This window comes from Coffea arabica, chromosome 7c, assembly GCF_036785885.1.
Source record: "Coffea arabica cultivar ET-39 chromosome 7c, Coffea Arabica ET-39 HiFi, whole genome shotgun sequence".
NCBI lineage: Eukaryota > Viridiplantae > Streptophyta > Magnoliopsida > Gentianales > Rubiaceae > Coffea > Coffea arabica.
Window position 1 is genome coordinate 26,289,722 of NC_092322.1, and position 17,799 is coordinate 26,307,520.

The 17,799-nt window shown below is 40.6% G+C and overlaps 1 protein-coding gene across 1 annotated transcript; it reads right to left on the reverse strand.

The window, feature by feature from the left end:
- Positions 1-4,932: 4,932 nt before the first annotated feature.
- On the reverse strand, positions 4,933-5,739 carry LOC113699783 (uncharacterized). The gene has a single exon (XM_027220129.2). The coding sequence runs from the start codon at positions 5,737-5,739 to the stop codon at positions 4,933-4,935; it is 807 nt and encodes a 268-aa protein (XP_027075930.2).
- Positions 5,740-17,799: the final 12,060 nt, after the last annotated feature.

Genomic DNA, 17,799 nt, shown 5'->3' on the forward strand with positions numbered 1-17,799 from the left:
CAGCAGGAAGTAGACCCTAAGGAGGGTCCTTATACAAACTAACAAAACAAAAACATACATCTTAATTGTCCAACTATTACAAGCAAACCTAACTATACTAGTGAATAAGCCCACATGTTCCCCATGTCGTCCCCTGCTAAGGAAAACAAAGGAAACGGGGTAAGCTATATGCTTAGTAAGTAAACAGGGGTAAACTCGTAAATTCCACATTTATATAAACAAATATGTCACAAAAGTGTCAAGTCAAGTGCAAAAGTAACAATACAAAGGAAGGATACAGGTTGGCTCCAAAGCCAAGTTGTTTGCCATGCATGACCTCCTGCCGACACTCCGTCGACCATAAACAAGGTCCGTAGAACTCCACTTGTCCTCCCACCTAACAGCTTATCACCCTCGTTGGCCAGTCACCTCACAAACTTGCTCGAGCGAACGAAATTGAGCTTGGTTCACAACCTCGGTTCACAAACTTGGTTCACATGCTCGGTGAACCGGATTCACAAACTTGGTGACCTCAGACTAGGCTGGACTGACTTCGACCAAGCCCTAACCGGCTCGAATATGCCATTTAGGTCTTGAGATCGACCTCAAACTCACAAACCTCACAAAATTACCCAAAGGTCACCCCGAGCTACAAGCTCAAGGGTTTTAGTTCCAAAATGGTTCATATGCATATGTCATGTTCAAATACGTGAACAAATTAGGGTTTAGGTCGAGTGCGATAAAGTACACCCTCGCCTAGGTACCCTTTTCATACAAATCATAACACATAAGCAACTAACGCATAAGAATGGCCTGAATACTTACTCAAAACACAAAAGTAGTACAAAAGCAGAAATTGCTTCGTGTGAGTTAGCTAGTAGGTCCCACCAGCTCCGCCTAACTCACCACGGTCTAAAATAGAAGATTGCATCTCATTATATCACAAACGGCCACTAACATGTCCAAAACAAGCAAAACGGCAAAATTGGCACATGCAAGTGCGGAAACGGCAAAATGGACACGCACGCGCGCGGAACGGCAAGCGGAAACGGCCAAATCTGGCATCTCAAATCGTTTTGATCAAAAGTTGGGCTAGGAATATCGGATCAAGGTGGATGATATACCGTTTTGAAGCTACAAGGAAGGGCTACAAATTTTATTTAAACATCTCAACCCAGATCTCAATGGATATTGGTCAAACAAGCACGAAATAGTTCCAGCCATCTCATTTCGGTTTACCAAACAGGCCCTGTTTGAAAGACCGTAACTCATGGCTCAGAAATTGGAATCAAGAAATTCCAGAGGCGTTAGAAAGCCCATCCATAAGGTTATAAATTTTGTGTTTGGACTAAAAGCTGAATCAATACAGAGCATGGAGAAAAATGGGTCCAAACATTCCTGTCAGAACTGTCCAAATGCGAAGACAGTTCTGACAACCGATCTTGTTTTGGTCATAACGGAAGCTACGGGACTCGGATTTGGATGAACTTTATACCGTTTCGAAACTAAGACCAAGATCTACATTTCTTGTGAAGCCCAGTTCGTACGTTATCAAAACAGAAAAAAACATGGTCAGAAGCAAAAGTCAAAACGTAACACAATCCAGGGTACAAAACAGGTACAAGTGTTTTGGCTATAACTCGGGCTACACTGATCCATTTGACCTGAAATTTTTCAGTAATATTCAGGACTTAAGAAGCTACAACTTTCATGTTTTGAGAAACTTCTGAATCAGCACGCAGCATCAAGAAAAATGGAACTTAAGTTCAGGTTCTGGGCTGCCTTGTTTGGAGTTTTAAACGGTTCCGCGCAACGCAAACACATGGTTCGTTTTCGTGGTTCTCATGCAAGTTTTCTAACTACTTTCATACCAAAGAAACACATATATATACCAGCTTCTAACTCTCTTCTCAGAAACCGAAATTACACCATACAATTCTACAAAACTAACCATATATCATCTACACCTTCTAATTGAACTTCATATACACTCATTAACTTAATCTAACCATTAGTGCAACAAACCCTAACCAAATTAACCCTAACCAAACAATTACTCCTCACTTTAGCCTAGGGTTTCTTAACCCCAAATCAGTTTCTACCACCCACTCACCAAACAAATGAAACAAATCATCAAACACAACCACTACAATCTTCATAGCACAAAATTAGAGCTAATTGACTTGTTTAGCATGAAACCCTAATTAGGGCTCCTATGGCCAAATCATCAAGGCCCAAATTTACACCAAATTGATCCATAACAACAAGTGATAAACATAAGGGGTACCATAATCAAGCACAACTAAGATCCTTTACCAAAAATAGCCACTAGTTCATCAATCAATAATCAACTTAAGTCCTCAAATAGACTTTCTTACCTCAAGAATAAGTATGTATGATGGCTAATGACCTTAAGCCAACTCCAAAGTGCATTCTTTATGCTTCAAAATGAAGATTTATGGAAGGAAATTGATTGAACTTCACAAACTTCCCTTGGTTTCTCCCTTCAAGGTGGCCGGCCCTCTCTCTCACTTTTTCTCTTTAATTTTTGTTTTGTTTTGCCAACTAATGACTTAGTTATGGCCCTTGAGACTAATATGTGGTGCAAGACCACTTAGGAGAGATATTTATTAAGCTAACCAATCACACAAGAGTGCTTTATTTGCTTTTTAACCCTTACACTTCAACTTAGCTTTAGTTCCACTCTTGCCCTCAAACATTTTGGACTCTTTCAATTAACTCCATAGGTTATAACTTAATCTGGTCCAAAACATGTCATCCCACTTAATTACTTCACTAATCACTTTCTTATCTTAATCACCTATACGTAATCATACTTAATCCCTCGTAAAAGCAATTAAATAAAAATCTTTTTGTCAAGGGCAAAATTAGGGTTTTAAACCCAACTTAGAATTCCAACAAATCATAACACTAGAAATTTTTCTAGTTTAGGGTTTTCCTAACTTTTAAACTCACTTAACCTATCAAAAAATGGATCAAATCTTATACGTACCCGCACTAAAACACACACTAGCATAACTAACTTTAATCACCACTCGAACTTATAATTAATACAAAAACTAGGGTTTCAATACTTACTCCAACTTAGGGTTTCCGAATTAGTCCCAAAACCTAATGTTACCGCACAAATAATGAATATAATCTAATATCAAACTTAAGAACGGACTGGGGCCTCACAAAGACTCGTCCCAATAAGAAAACCCACTTCCAAGAAATCTTCTTTTCTGCGAAATTTCCTCCTGATGAGGCGACTGAATCAAAGTAGAAGTTTTTTCATCCTTATCAGGGTCAAGATCAACAAAATCCTGAACCTTTCCAGGGTTTTCAGTTTCTTCGTGATCGAGAAAATCAATAGCATCAAGATACTCTGCAGTAGAAGGTTTTTGCTCCTGATCAGGGTCAAGATCAACAAAATCAATAACCTTTCCAGGGTTTTCAGTTTCTTCTTGATCGAGAAAATCAATCACATCAAGATACTCTGCAGAATTGTCAATCTCATACTGATCAAAGTCGAAAAGATCAACAGCATTATCCATCTTATCAATTTCAGCAACATTTATTGCCGCTGCTCCATCCTTGACCATCCTTTCCTCAATCTTGTTCTTGATTGCTTCAATTTTACTGTCCAATATCTTAACCAACTCGACAGGATCAATTTCTCCATCTGTCGACTTCTCCAGAGGGTGCTCTGTGTTCTTGGCTGACAGTGATCGAGCTTGTTCTTTTTCAGAATACTTGTCAATAACAGATTGAACATCATTGTGATTCTCAGGCCAGGTTTGGATTTTGCCACTAGGCTCAATGATCACCACACAAACTGGTATATCACACTGCAATACGAGCTCCATTGCCTTCTTCTTGATTCCAGCAACCCTGTTCTTGCAGACTTCAAAGGATACCTTAGAATTCAGGGATTGCTTAGACTTCGAACTCTTCAGTGCCTTCTTCTCCATGGTTGCATACGACAATTGAAGCAGGCGTGAGTTTTACGGACGAGAATTGAAGCAACGGCCAGTTGAGTTTAAGTACGACAATTCGGAAAGAATAAGAATTTGGAAAGTAGGAATTAGAAAGCGGTATGTTATGTAAAATATTGTCCCAAGACTATTTGTAAACTAATATTTGTTTATTTATTTCTTCCCTATGGGAGAATTCGCAATGAACTTATTTAAAATAGTTTGAACTTATTTTAAGCATTTTTTTTAGTTAAGAAATTTTAACTTAAAAAATCTTGATGATTTTACCTTTGTAATTTTATTTGGTTGATGGTTTTGGAAATTCCATAATTTTATACATAAAAGTTTACTTTTCTTTAATGTAACGACATTAAATTTTCTAAACAATAGATATGATGATAAAGTACTAATGCAAGAGATAAAGGTATAAATAACCAAGGAATGGAACTCAATAAATCACACAGCTCAAAATAAATAGAAAATCTCTTACAAAATGACAATGCAAATATTCTGTCATGGTTATAAAAAATATCTTACTTGCTGGTATAGATTAGATTGAGTGTGGGTTTTTAAAATATGCAACAAAGTTAAAATGGATTGAGTTTAAGAAAAATTAAGCTTAACCCAATGTAAGCTCTCGTGCGCGCGCGCACACACACACACACACACATAAATATATAATCTTTTTCCAATAATTGAGGAATACTCAAAAGGTTTTGATCAATTCTGGAACATATAAAACATCAGAAATTAATTTCAAACCTGTGTACCTTTCAATTGCCGGTGTTCCTATGCCTTTTATAGCAAGATAAGCTCCATTTCCAATCCGAACTCTAGTAATAGCAGTTTTATCAAGCTTTTTGAAAAGCTCTTGATCATAAGTCATGTGTTTTGTAGAACCACTATCTATAAGCCAGCTTTCCACATAGCTATTAGTGGTGAAACATGAATCTGCAAACAATTGCTCCTCCTGCAGTTAATTCTCCGTAGCCTTGGCTTCTCCTTGTTGCTGTTGAGACTTGCATATCTTTTCCACATGCCCTAACTGATCACATTTGTGACATCTTACATCTGGGTTCCACCAACACCTTTTTTGTGGATGATTGGTTTTTTTACAATAAAGGCAAAATGGAAGTACTTGAGATTTGTTATTTCTAGGCACTTTTTTGTTGTTCTTCATGTTCTTGCCCCTGTTGTTGTTTTGTGATATGGCTTGAAAGGCACCTTCCACTGATTCTTCTTGCCTCATCAGCCTTCTTTGACCTTGTGCCTGTAGTGCATTTAACAATTCTGCCAAGGTGATACATGACAGATCTTTTGAGTTTTCCAAGGCCATGGTTGTAGCCTCAAACTTTTCAGGGATTGTAACTAGAATTTTTTGAACTATTCTAGAATCAGAAAAATTAGTACCAAGAAGTCTTACTTTATTGACTATGTCAAGGAGTCTATCAGAATAGTCCTTGATAGTTTCTGATCCTTTCATCTTCTGCATCTCAAATTCTCGAATCAAGTTCAACACCCGCATCCCTTTAATTTTTTCATCTCCTTCATATTCATTCTTCAAGAAATTCCAGATCTCATGCGTTGTTTTCAATGTCATGATTCTTGAAAAGATTGTGGATGTGACAATTGCATATAGACTTTCTTTGACTTTCGATTTCCTTTGTCTCCTCTCATTATGGTGTTTCATTTGAGCAATTGTTGGATTGTTTAGAAAAGGAAGTACTTCATAATCATCTTCTATAGGTTTCCACAAATCATTTCTACCAAGATAGGCTCCCATTCTGACAGCCTACATTTGATAATTTGTTCCATCGAATATGGGAGGTCCAAGTTGATGAGTAGAGGAAACCTCTGGATTCATTGTAATAAGGGTAAATGTTTTAAAGAAGGTGTTTAAACTCTCAATCCTCATAGATCCCTCAAGATGAAAGCTTTGGTGCCACTCTATTGGATTATTAGAGTAGAGAAAGTAGAACAAGAATGAAAACCTTTGTATTGCAGAAGTCACATTTTATTGAGTTATAAGCCATGCTTTTATATAGCATAAAGAAAACAAAATTAGAGAAAAACTCTGGAAAAAGATCTGCTAGAGATAAGATCCTAGAATCATAATCATAACAAGTATTTTTACTTATCTATTGCTTAAAAAATAGCAAAGTGAATAACTAATTATTGCAATCTGTTAGCAGTTCCACAAATCATGCTATTCAATAGTTTTTCTTAAACATTTTGCAATCTATTCATTGATTCTGATTGAATTGCCCATGCTTGCAATTTATAGCTATGTTTTAAAATTCAAACTAGACCGGCTGGTCCGACTGGAAACCGGCTAGGCAGCCAGTCCAAATCATCTTAAAAGACTGCCTTTTAAAAGCCAGATTTGACCGGAAACCAGTGAAATCGGACAAAACCTGGATTTAAATAAAAAATGGCATAATGATGGGAACTGTGAATATAGTCATGGCAAATTGTGTTCAAAAGACAGTCTTAATTAGTATTTTTCCCCCATGACTTGATTGCATATTTCATAAAACCAAAGTCTAACTCCCACATATAGGAATTTCATCAAGACTTGGACCAACTAAAAGGGATAAAATAAAACATTGAGGGAAAAGGCAATTTGATAGAAAGAAAGGACAACAGCAGTAAAGAAACATTAACAGTTTTCATATGAAGGGAATACAAATTCACATTAAAACATGTGACAGCCCCATCTCTCCCTAAGGCGAACCAGAGGGTTCGGCGGACCGCCTGCCCAGCTCTCGCCGGGACTCAGTCGATCACTACATTCCTCAAATAAATTATAAGATAAATATCATATATACATCAAATTCTCCAATAATTACGTATCATAAGCGAAGCGGAAACAATTCCCAACTATACATAAAATGATTGTAAATCCAAACTATACAAGATATATGCCATCCAATCACGTGAATAAGTACTACAAGCCTTCCTTTGCCATTAGTCCTGTGGAGGGGAATAAAATAGTTTTGGGGTGAGCTAAAAGCTCAGTGAGTAACCAGTAAAATCAGTACTCAAATATATTTTCCAATAATGCATTTCGATGATATCATGATTCAGTAATCAAATATCTGTTTATTGCTCTCGTGAGCCAGTGAAATCATTGCACTTAAACACCCAACGCTCAAATAGATCATTTAACGTTTAACAATAAGAGAGAGCACCGTTGGTGCTCCAGATAATGTCATGAACTCATTGAAGTGGTGGAGACGTTGGTGTCCAGCACAGAATTCCAAGCACTCATTTGAGCCAAAACATGTCATGGACCACATGCAAACACTCATGATATGAAATCGAGTAAATAATGCAAGAAAACATTCAAAAGTAACTTTGGAAACATTTTAGGGTCACTCACCTCCACGGCTCAGAAATCATCCATCATATATCATTACCTTGCCCGAGTCCAAGCCCTAAATCATAAACTCAAAGCAATCATACATTCTCAAAGTTCGGACAGCATTTCCTCATAAATACTTCATTTCCAACCTACAATATATTACCAATCACACATACGGTTAATAAGCAATAAAATATATCCAATTAGGCCACAATATCTCTCAATCGAAGCTAATTAGAAACTTAAGAGCCACCATTAGAAAAACCCCCAATTAAACCCTAGAAATCGGAATTTATTCCCTCAAGCGTAACTTTTCCGCAACGATCGCAGTTAACGTATAAAAGTTCTGTTTAACACCTTTCGGAACAATATCCATAAGTGAAGCTACACTTATCATATTGGAATGCCATTTATGCCATTTCAAAGCTAAGACAAAGACCTACAACTTTCATGCAAACCACTCAGTCCAGTTCTCACCCTAACTAGGTCAAATTTACCAAAACAACTCCAAATTTTCCAGTTCGTAGCTCACTGTGAAATTAAACTAGCAGTCCTGATTCATTCACTCATATCTCAGCACACACAACTCCAATTCAGGTAATTCCAAAGCCATTTGAAAGCTAAGATACAAGGCTATAATTCTTAAGAAGACATCAACAATCAATTCAGTAATATTCTTGGTCAAACTAACCAATTACATAAGCTGATTATCAGTTTCGGACAGAAACAGGGTAGTAGGGGTATTTCAGTCTTTTCACAGGCTACGATGCTCCGATTGAGTTGAAATTTTGCAGGAAACTATAAAACATCATTATCTACAACGTTTATGTTTTGTGCTAAGCTTAATTCGGCCTCTAACATAGGCAAACAGAAACGGGCAAAACTGAAAACAAGATTTCCTAAAATCTGAAAATTTCTCAAACCACAATAGAAATCACCAAATCTTCTACAAAACAACATCTAAAACAACTAAAAACCACTAATAAGCAATGAATTGAAGTAAAGAGGATATTCTTGGCAAAATACCTTAAAACCACAAGAAAGATAGGAGCTTAATCTTTCCTCCTCCAAAACAACTCCACCAACACCTTTAACCTTCCCTAGCTAGCAAGTTTTATGGAGTGGTTTGCAATTTAATCGGTTGGAACTCAGGATTTGGACAAGAATTGAAGTAACAAGATGAAGGTTTTTCCTCTCTTTTCTCTCTACATGTCTCAGCCAAAAAGGGTAAAGAAATAAGAAAATGTTGGTCAAAATTGGAGTTTATGAAAGTTAAATAAAAGTTAGGCAAGTCAACTTCCAATCGGATCGCGACACTTGGCCCTTCTTAAGTTTATTCTTATCCCTTTGTCTCTCCAAGATTAACCATCTAAGTAACCTCTAATTATTTCTTAGCACCTTGTAAAATAACATCACTTAATACGAAACTCCAACAAGTTGTCAAAAATATATCGCATTTACCGCACTAGCGGGTCCCACGTCCATAATACACTTCAAACTTAACGTGGACTAACTTGTATCAAGAAAATGATTTGAAAACTATATTTCCTTATAAAAATGTATAGGAAATTAATATATTGAAGAAAGGCATAAAATTATAGACAAGGAAACAAAATAATGTCTAAAAAATATATAAAAATTTTCGGTTTCTCACACTCACTCGTTCGGGACGTCACAAAACAAGATATCAATCCTTTCGGTAAATACACCAAAAGAGGAAGAAGGCTCAATTTACTCATATAATACAAGAACTACTACAAGAGAAAAATAAAAATCTAATTAATAATAAAGATCCCTCTTGATTAATCTTGAACATGGGATTAATCTTCATGGGGATAAACCAAAAAGAAGTGGTGCACGAAACAGGAAATTTCCCCTGCAGCTACAATGGTTCAGTTCTATGTTGCCCAAATAATAATCAAAATCCAGCCATAAGAGGAATGGAAAAGTCTGAATTTCCAACATCCCCACTCAGAAAATCTCCAAACTGCAAAAGTTCTGCCATGGGATCATCCATGGCAATGTCTGTTTCCAAAGGAATTTGTGGAAATTCATACCCTGTAAGGAGGGGGTTTTCATAACTGGAACCAATTGGATCGCTGTTTTGCAATTGGGGCAGCATATCAAAATCAGAGTCAATTGGGATTTGGCGCCTCACCTGTGAGAACCCGTAAAAACCCTAATCATTTTCCTAGGGTTTTAGTTCCTTTAATTGCATGTTTTCTGCATTTTCTGGCTTAGAAATATTTTCTTGGTGGATTTTATGAGCAATTATAGTTTTTAGATAATTTTTCTAGTATTGGAGATTTTTTGAAAAATTAAGGATAAATAACGGACGTGGGACCCACTAGTGCGAAAAGTTCGAAAAAATTCGGCCAATAAGGTTAAGTTTCGGATACTGTGTAAAATTTATCGGGTGTTAAGAGATAAGTAGAGAGTGAGATTTGATTGATGTGAGAGGAAAGGAAAAGGATAGGAGTGCATTTATGAAGTGCCACGTGTCACTTGGTGATTGGTTTTGACTTAAGAACACTATTCACCTTTTTTGACTTTTGACCAAAATTGGTTAAATATCTAAAAATTTCACAAAAAATCACCATTTTCTTTCACCTTGTGGCCGGCCCTCTCTCTTGCCAAGAAGGAAGAAAACTTCTTCAATCTTCAAGCTTTCCATTAGCTCAAATCATCCAAATCAATCACACAAACTAGTTTCTACTCCATACAATCTTTCCATTTAGTGTTAGTGGTGAGTTTGGTGAAGTTTATGGAAGAGCTAAGGTGGTCTACAACTTCCTCTCTCTTGTTTACTTGGTAAGTGATGCTTAAACTTCCTCTTACACCTAATGATGCTTAAATTGTGCCTAATGGTAGTGATAGTGAAGCCTTTTGTGATTTATTTCTTCATTTGAAGTGATTTAGTGAAGTTTTTATTTTTTTGAGGAATTTTCTGGTTTAATGTGATCATGGTGTTGTGGTTGTTTATGATGGTTGATAATGAGGGGTTATGACTCTAGTGGATGTGAATTGTTGATAATTGCAACCAATTTTGGATTTGGATTGAAATGTGAAATGTTAGGGTTTCAAAACCCCTAATTCTGTCCGGTTTTGGATCATAGGGTTAGAGGCCGAATTGGACTTTGCTCAAAACATGAAAGTTGTAGGTATTGATGAGTTTGAAGTGCCTGCAAATTTTTAGGTCATTTGGATTAGTGTAGAGTGAGATATGTCGATTTTACTGTTGCTGTTCTGGGTTGATCCGAATGCGAAAACTGCACTAGTAATTGGCCATTTTGACTGGAATTGGTTTGGATTTTGTTGTTGGTGTCTTCTGATGAAATGTAACTGTATGTCTTAGCTATCATATGCCTTTGGAATCAATGCATTTGGACTTGTGTAGACTGAAATAGACTAATTACAGCATAGTGCGATTTGGGAACCTGCAATTGCGGTTCTGGTTTGGTAATCTGCATTTTTGACCTAGTTGTGCTAGGATTTGGACTGCGTGGCCTTCTACATTATTGTAGCCCTGTCTTTTAGCTTCGAGATGGTGGGTCTTACACCCTCATCCGATAAGCGTACCGCATTTTGTGCCATTACCACAAAAGTATGACGAAAACGGTTTTTTTTGTTAAGGCCTAAGCTAATGCCATTTCTTAATTTCTGGTTACCTATGATGCTTATTTATGCATATGAAACCCTATTGGGGTTATAATTGATATGGCTTTATGACTCGTTATCGAGTCTCATGGTCTTTGTTTACGTGTTCTAGGACGTGACGAGGGTTCACGGCGACCTTTTTAACGTTGGTGCATGAAATATCACTTACGTGATTGGTGAGTATACTACTCACTTAAATGTTGTAATGTGGCTTTGCTATATGTGGTTGTGTTGCCTTGAAGGCTTATTTGGATATTGTAATTGATTAAGGTGAGGGTGTACTTGATCGCCCTCACCCCTTTTGATAGTATCACTGATTGTCTACTGTTTCACTGTCTTACTGAACTTGATATATGAGTTATTGCATTCCATTTCATGGAAACTGATTTGGTGTTGTTTGGACAAATGTCCAACGACCTTACTGTATCACTGAGCTCAACTCCGTTAGGTAGTCAATTGGATCGAGCCGGCGAGGGCTTGGTCGTGATAATTGACATGCCACGGGGACTGTACTGGGGAATCTTGTAGTAATGAGACTCTTGATTCCGGTAAACTCGAGTATTACCAAAATGACTGAATGGAGTGCGGGCCCGATTGGGGTATGATAGTTGGACGGTTGGATGTAAGTGATGTCTACGGATGGTTACTTTTAACATTGACGGAGGGTCAATGAGGTTGGATCAAGAAATAAGCGTGGAAATGGGCTCTTGAGAGCCGTCCGTATCCTTTCACTGATGTGATTTATTGCTTATTTGCATACTTGAACTGAACGGTTATGCTTATGTGATCTTAGCTGTTGTGGTGGTTGTATTCTCACTGGGCATTTAGCTCACCCCGTTTCTTTTGTTTTCCTTACAGGAATATGACTCTTTTGGAATGAATTTTGTAAAATGGTTGCCGAATGAACTAGATGAATGCCTCTTTTGTATTGTATATAAAATGGGACCCTAAATGTATCATTAGGGTCGTTTTCACTTTTGTTTTGGCAACCCACATATGTAGTGACTTTTGTATCACTTTTAAAGGCCATTGTGGCTTGTAAATGGTTAATGTTATGTTGTATATGTATTTCGATGTTTGGTTGGGTTTCGGACGGGTCGGTTACTATTCATGGCCGACTCTGGATTTGATTTCTTTTATTTTGGGTTATTTTGCCCTTTTGCCTTGTTGCGCGCATTATAAGTTTCAGAACGTGATAGATCGCTTTATACTGCACCGTTAGTCCTGGCGAGAGCTGGGCAGGCAGTCCGCTAACCTCTTTGGTTCGCCTTAGGGGAAGGTGGGGCTGTCACAGGTGGTATCAGAGCCTAGGTTTGAATTAGCCTGGGTGTTATAGGAATGCTTGACTTGAGGATTCTATTGTTTATGCCTATTAAGTGTATTCATGTTATTTCTTCCTTTGCTATAGGATGGATGCGAGTGGTGACCCTAGTGCTAGTCCTTCGGGAGTGAGACCTCCCAGAGCACTCCCCGTGATTCCATATCAGATCAGGCAGAAGGGGGCCGTGGTGTGTTGGAGCCCGGCCAACCGCCTTCGACGGTGTGGGTGCCGTGATACTTATGCTTACCCGAACGCCTTAGTTTTGGCTGTGGCAAAGGAGCGTAAGGAGCTAGCGGATGATTACACTAAGTTGGAAGCGGTGGTTGCTACGCTGGAAGCTGAGGTGACTCAGGTTAAGGCAACCAATGAGAAGCAAGCCGCACGTATCAAAGAGTTAGAGTATGATGTGCTTGAGGTCGAGGACCGAGTTGACGACCTCTGCGATCAGCTGAGGACTGCACGCGAGCGCGAGATTAAGCGGGCTCGCAAAGTCAGGGGTCGCGCTGAGGCGATCCTTAATCTGTGTGACGATGGTCTTGAGGAGTCTAGCGATGAGGCTTCGTATGCGGGGGCTGAGGCGGGGGAGGAGTCCACCCCGTCGCCTGGATCCCAGACCCCAGCGACTGACTAGGCCTTGATCTTTAGGCATCTTTTGGATAGTGGTGGTTTTTGTATGTACATAGGGATAGGGATAGAGCCTTAGCTAACCGTTTTGGATTTGGTTAGCTACGTGTAAATCTCTTTAGATAGGCCAATCCTCGGGGGGATCGTTTGTGTTTGTACGTGCTTTGGCCGTACTTGACTTGACTGATTGTATATATGTGTTTGGCTTGTATGTATGTGTGTTTGTGATCATGTTTGCAATGTATAAATATGTGTTATTATGAAAGTTTTGCGTGTTACTTACATGCCTTGTACTGCTTTGGTTTAGTACTTTTGCCTAGACCGAGTGAAAATCCATGGAAGGTACACGGAGTGGCCGGGGACGCGGGGGTGGTGTTAGACAACCCGCATCGGTTAGGGAAATGGGGGAAACCTCTACTGGACCCAATCCTGGACCGCAAATAGATCCGAATATGCAAATAGCTGCTGCTATGCAGCAAATGACCAATTTACTAGCACAAGTAGAGCAACAATAGGGCCAGAACCCAAACCCTAACCCCGGAAACCCTGGCCATCATATTGAGAGCGAAGATAGAGCTCTAGAACGTTTTCAAAAGTTTTCCCCGCCAAAGTTTGTTGGGGGACCCGACCCTGACGTTGCTGAGAAATGGCTTGAGAAGATGGTTGACATATTTGCAGCTTTACACTACCCAGACGAACGGCAGGTGACTTTTGCCGTGTTTCAACTTGAGGGAGCGGCCCGTTCCTGGTGGAATGTAATTAGACAGAAGTGGGAGTGGGAGCAGAAGCCTAGGACTTGGGTGAACTTCATCCGAGAATTTAATGCAAAGTTTTTCCCTCCTCTAGTCCAGGAGAGGAAGGAGGACGAGTTTATTCGGCTCCGGCAAGGGGCTCAGACTGTGGCGGCATATGAGAGTCAGTTCACCCGCCTGTCCAAATTCGCGCCTGAGCTAATCATGACTGAGCAACGACGGGTGAGGCGCTTTATTCAGGGCTTGAACGTTGAGATCCAGAAAGACCTCGCGGCGGCTCAAATCACTACGTTTAGCGAGGCAATGGAAAAAGCCCAACGAGTTGAAAGTGCACGGCTGCAGGTCCGAAACTTCCAGGCTAAGAAGCGTGGCTTTCCTGGGAGTACTTCCGGACAGGGTGAAAAGACTACTCCTTCTAAATTCGGACGAGGAACGGGTGGTGGTCGACAGTCTGGTTCAGGCAGCGGGACTCCGTTCAGGGGTGGTCAAACTGGGCGAGGACAAAGGGGAAACGCCCAGAGTGGCTCGGCTTTGGCACCCCGTGGTCCCTGTGGGCATTGTGGAAAAGCAAACCACACCGAAGATAATTGCTGGAGGAAACAGGATAAATGTCTGCGTTGTGGAAGCGCAGACCACCAATTGGCTACTTGCCCGGTCCTGAAACAAGATGGAAAAGGAAGCCAACTGCCGCCGATGACCAATACTGGACCAGCCAAGGGAGATGGGTCCAAACCTAAAGTACCAGCTAGGGTGTACTCTATAGAGCCCCATCAGGTCCCAGAGTCTTCGGAGGTCGTAGAAGGTACGATCCCTATTTTTCACCGTTTTGCCAAAGTTTTAATTGATCCTGGTGTCACTCATTCATTTGTTAACCCTAATTTCATGTGTGGCATCGATATAAAACCTGCTAGTTTACCATATGACCTAGAAGTTAGTACACCTACGGGGAATCAACGTTTGGTGACTAGTATGGTTTATAGGGATTGTGATGTATGGGTAGGTGAAAGGAGATTTTTAGGAGACCTGATTAGCTTGTCCATTAAGGGGTACGATGTGATTCTGGGTATGGACTGGCTAGCCAAATATAACGCCCAACTGGATTGTAAAACGAAGGTAGTAGAATTTCGCATTCCTGGCGAGGCAACCTTGAGATTAGATATAAGGGGTAGGTTAGCCTCGTCTGCTCTAATTTCGGGCATTCGAGCTAGGAAACTGATAAGTAGAGGGGCGCAAGGATTTTTGGCCTTTTTGATTAATACCCCTACGGATAAATTAAAGGTGGAAGATGTGGCCGTAGTGAGGGAATTTCCGGATGTTTTTCCTGATGAGTTAGTAGCCTTACCTCCGGAAAGAGAGATAGAATTTCGAATAGACCTGTTGCCTGGAACCGCACCTATCTCGAAAACCCCTTACCGAATGGCGCCTGTAGAACTTAAGGAGCTTAAGTTGCAGTTACAAGACCTTTTGGAGCGGGGATTCATTCACGAGAGTGGATCTCCTTGGGCGCTCTCCTGTCCTATTTGTGAAGAAAAATGACGGAACCTTGAGGATGTGTATAGACTACCGGGGCTTGAACAACGTTACAATCAAGAATAAATATCCACTGCCCCACATTGACGAGTTGTTTGACCAACTGCAAGGAGCAGTAGTCTTCTCAAAGTTGGACCTCCGACAGGGATACTATCAGTTGTTAATAAGGAAGGAAGACATTCCGAAAACTACTTTCAACTCAAGATACGGGCATTACGAGTTCGCCGTTATGCCCTTTGGACTGACCAATGCTCCCGCCGCCTTCATGGACCTAATGCATAGAGTTTTTAAACCCTATCTGGACCGATTTGTCATTGTGTTCATCGACGACATTTTGGTCTACTCTAAGACACGCGAGGAGCATGAGGAGCATTTGAGAGTGGTGTTGCAGACATTAAGGGAACATAAGTTGTACGCCAAGTTTAGTAAGTGCGAGTTCTGGTTGGAGAAAGTAGCATTCCTAGGGCACATGATCTCCCACGAAGGCATTTCAGTGGATCCGGCAAAGGTAGAGGCCGTGACAAATTGGAAGAGGCCAGAAACCCCCACAGAAATTCGTAGCTTTCTAGGGCTAGTTGGGTACTACCGAAGGTTCATTAAAGATTTTTCCAAACTAGCAGGACCTTTAACTGACCTGACAAAGAAGCATGGAGGATTTGTCTGGAACGCCCGATGCGAAACAAGTTTTCAGGAACTAAAGAGAAGATTGACCATGGCTCCAGTGCTAGTTTTGCCAAATGGAGTGGACGGGTTTGCGGTATATGCAGACGCGTCACGAGAAGGATTGGGGTGCGTGTTGATGCAGAACCGGAATGTGATTTCTTTCGCCTCTAGGAAATTGAAGCTTCACGAGCAGAACTACTCGACTCATGATCTGGAATTAGCCGTAGTTGTCTTTGCACTGAAAAAGTGGAGGCATTACCTATATGGGGTGACCTTCGAAGTGTATTCGGATCACAAAAGTCTTAAGTACCTTTTCTCCCAGAAGGAATTGAACATGAGGCAACGAAGGTGAATGGAGTTCCTGGAAGATTACGACTGCACAATCAACTACCATCCGAGAAAGGCAAATGTGGTAGCAGATGTTTTGAGTCGTAAGGTGCAAGTAGCAGGGTTGATGATTAAGGAATGGGATTTATTAGAATCCGTGTGTGAGTGGAGGCCCTGTCTTGGGAGCCATAAGGTGATATTTGGCAATGTTAGGGTAACCTCTACTCTACTGGAACGTATTAAAGAGGCGCAAAGCGAAGATTTGATGGTACGGAAGTGGAGAGAGAAAGTGGAAAAGGGAGAAACTATGGACTTCAATTTGAATCCTGAGGGTATTTTGAAATATCGAAACCGAATAGTGGTACCGAAGGAGGAGTCAATGAAAATGGAAATTCTGGAGGAAGCCCATCGGTCCAAGTATACAATCCATCCGGGTAGCAGCAAAATGTATCAGGACCTGAAAGGAACCTATTGGTGGGACAATATGAAGAAGGAAATCGCTCAGTACGTGCAGAAATGTCTCATTTGCCAACAGGTGAAAGCAGAGCATCAAAAACCATCGGGTCTGTTACAACCCTTGGAGATACCCGAGTGGAAGTGGGAAAACATCACAATGGACTTTGTTTCAGGTTTACCGAGGACGCAAAGAGGACATGACGCCGTTTGGGTGATCGTTGATCGATTAACCAAGTCGGCTCATTTCTTGCCAGTAAACATGAAGTATTCAATGGACAAGTTGGCCCGACTGTACATGGACGAGATAGTAAGACTACACGGTGTTCCTGTGAGCATCGTCTCCGATCGGGATCCACGGTTCGTATCTCGGTTTTGGCAGAAGTTTCAAGAAATTCTGGGGACTAAACTCAATTTGAGCACGACCTATCATCCTCAGACGGATGGCCAGTCGGAACGGACCATTCAAACTCTCGAGGACATGCTACGAACTTGCATTCTGGACTTTGGAGACAACTGGGGTCAGCACATGACCTTGGTAGAGTTTGCGTACAATAATAGCTTCCATTCGTCGATTCAAATGGCTCCGTACGAAGCTCTCTACGGACGCAAGTGCCGGTCGCCGATTTACTGGGACGAAGTTGGTGAAAAGAAGACGCTAGATCCGGCAACCATTCCATGGATGGAAGAGGCTCAGGAGAAGGTCAAGTTGATACGGCAACGACTTCAAACAGCTCAGAGTCGATAAAAGAGCTACGCGGATAACCGAAGAAAGGACTTGGAGTTTGAAGTTGGAGACCACGTATTTCTCAAGATCACACCCTTACGAAGTCTTACAGCGGGTAAAGGAAAGAAACTTCAACCGCGGTACGTCGGACCCTACAAGATCCTTCAGAGGGTAGGAGCGGTAGCGTATCGATTGGAACTGCCATCCAGTCTCTCTCGAATCCACGATGTATTTCACGTCTCGATGCTAAAGAAGTACCATCCTGACCCATCCCATCTATTGCAACCGGAGGATATCGAAGTAGATGAATCACTGGCCTATGAAGAGAAACCGGTCCAGGTACTTGATCGGAAGGTCAAAGAGCTTCGCAACAAGAAGATTCCATTAGTAAAGGTGCTGTGGAGAAACCACGGAGTTGAGGAAGC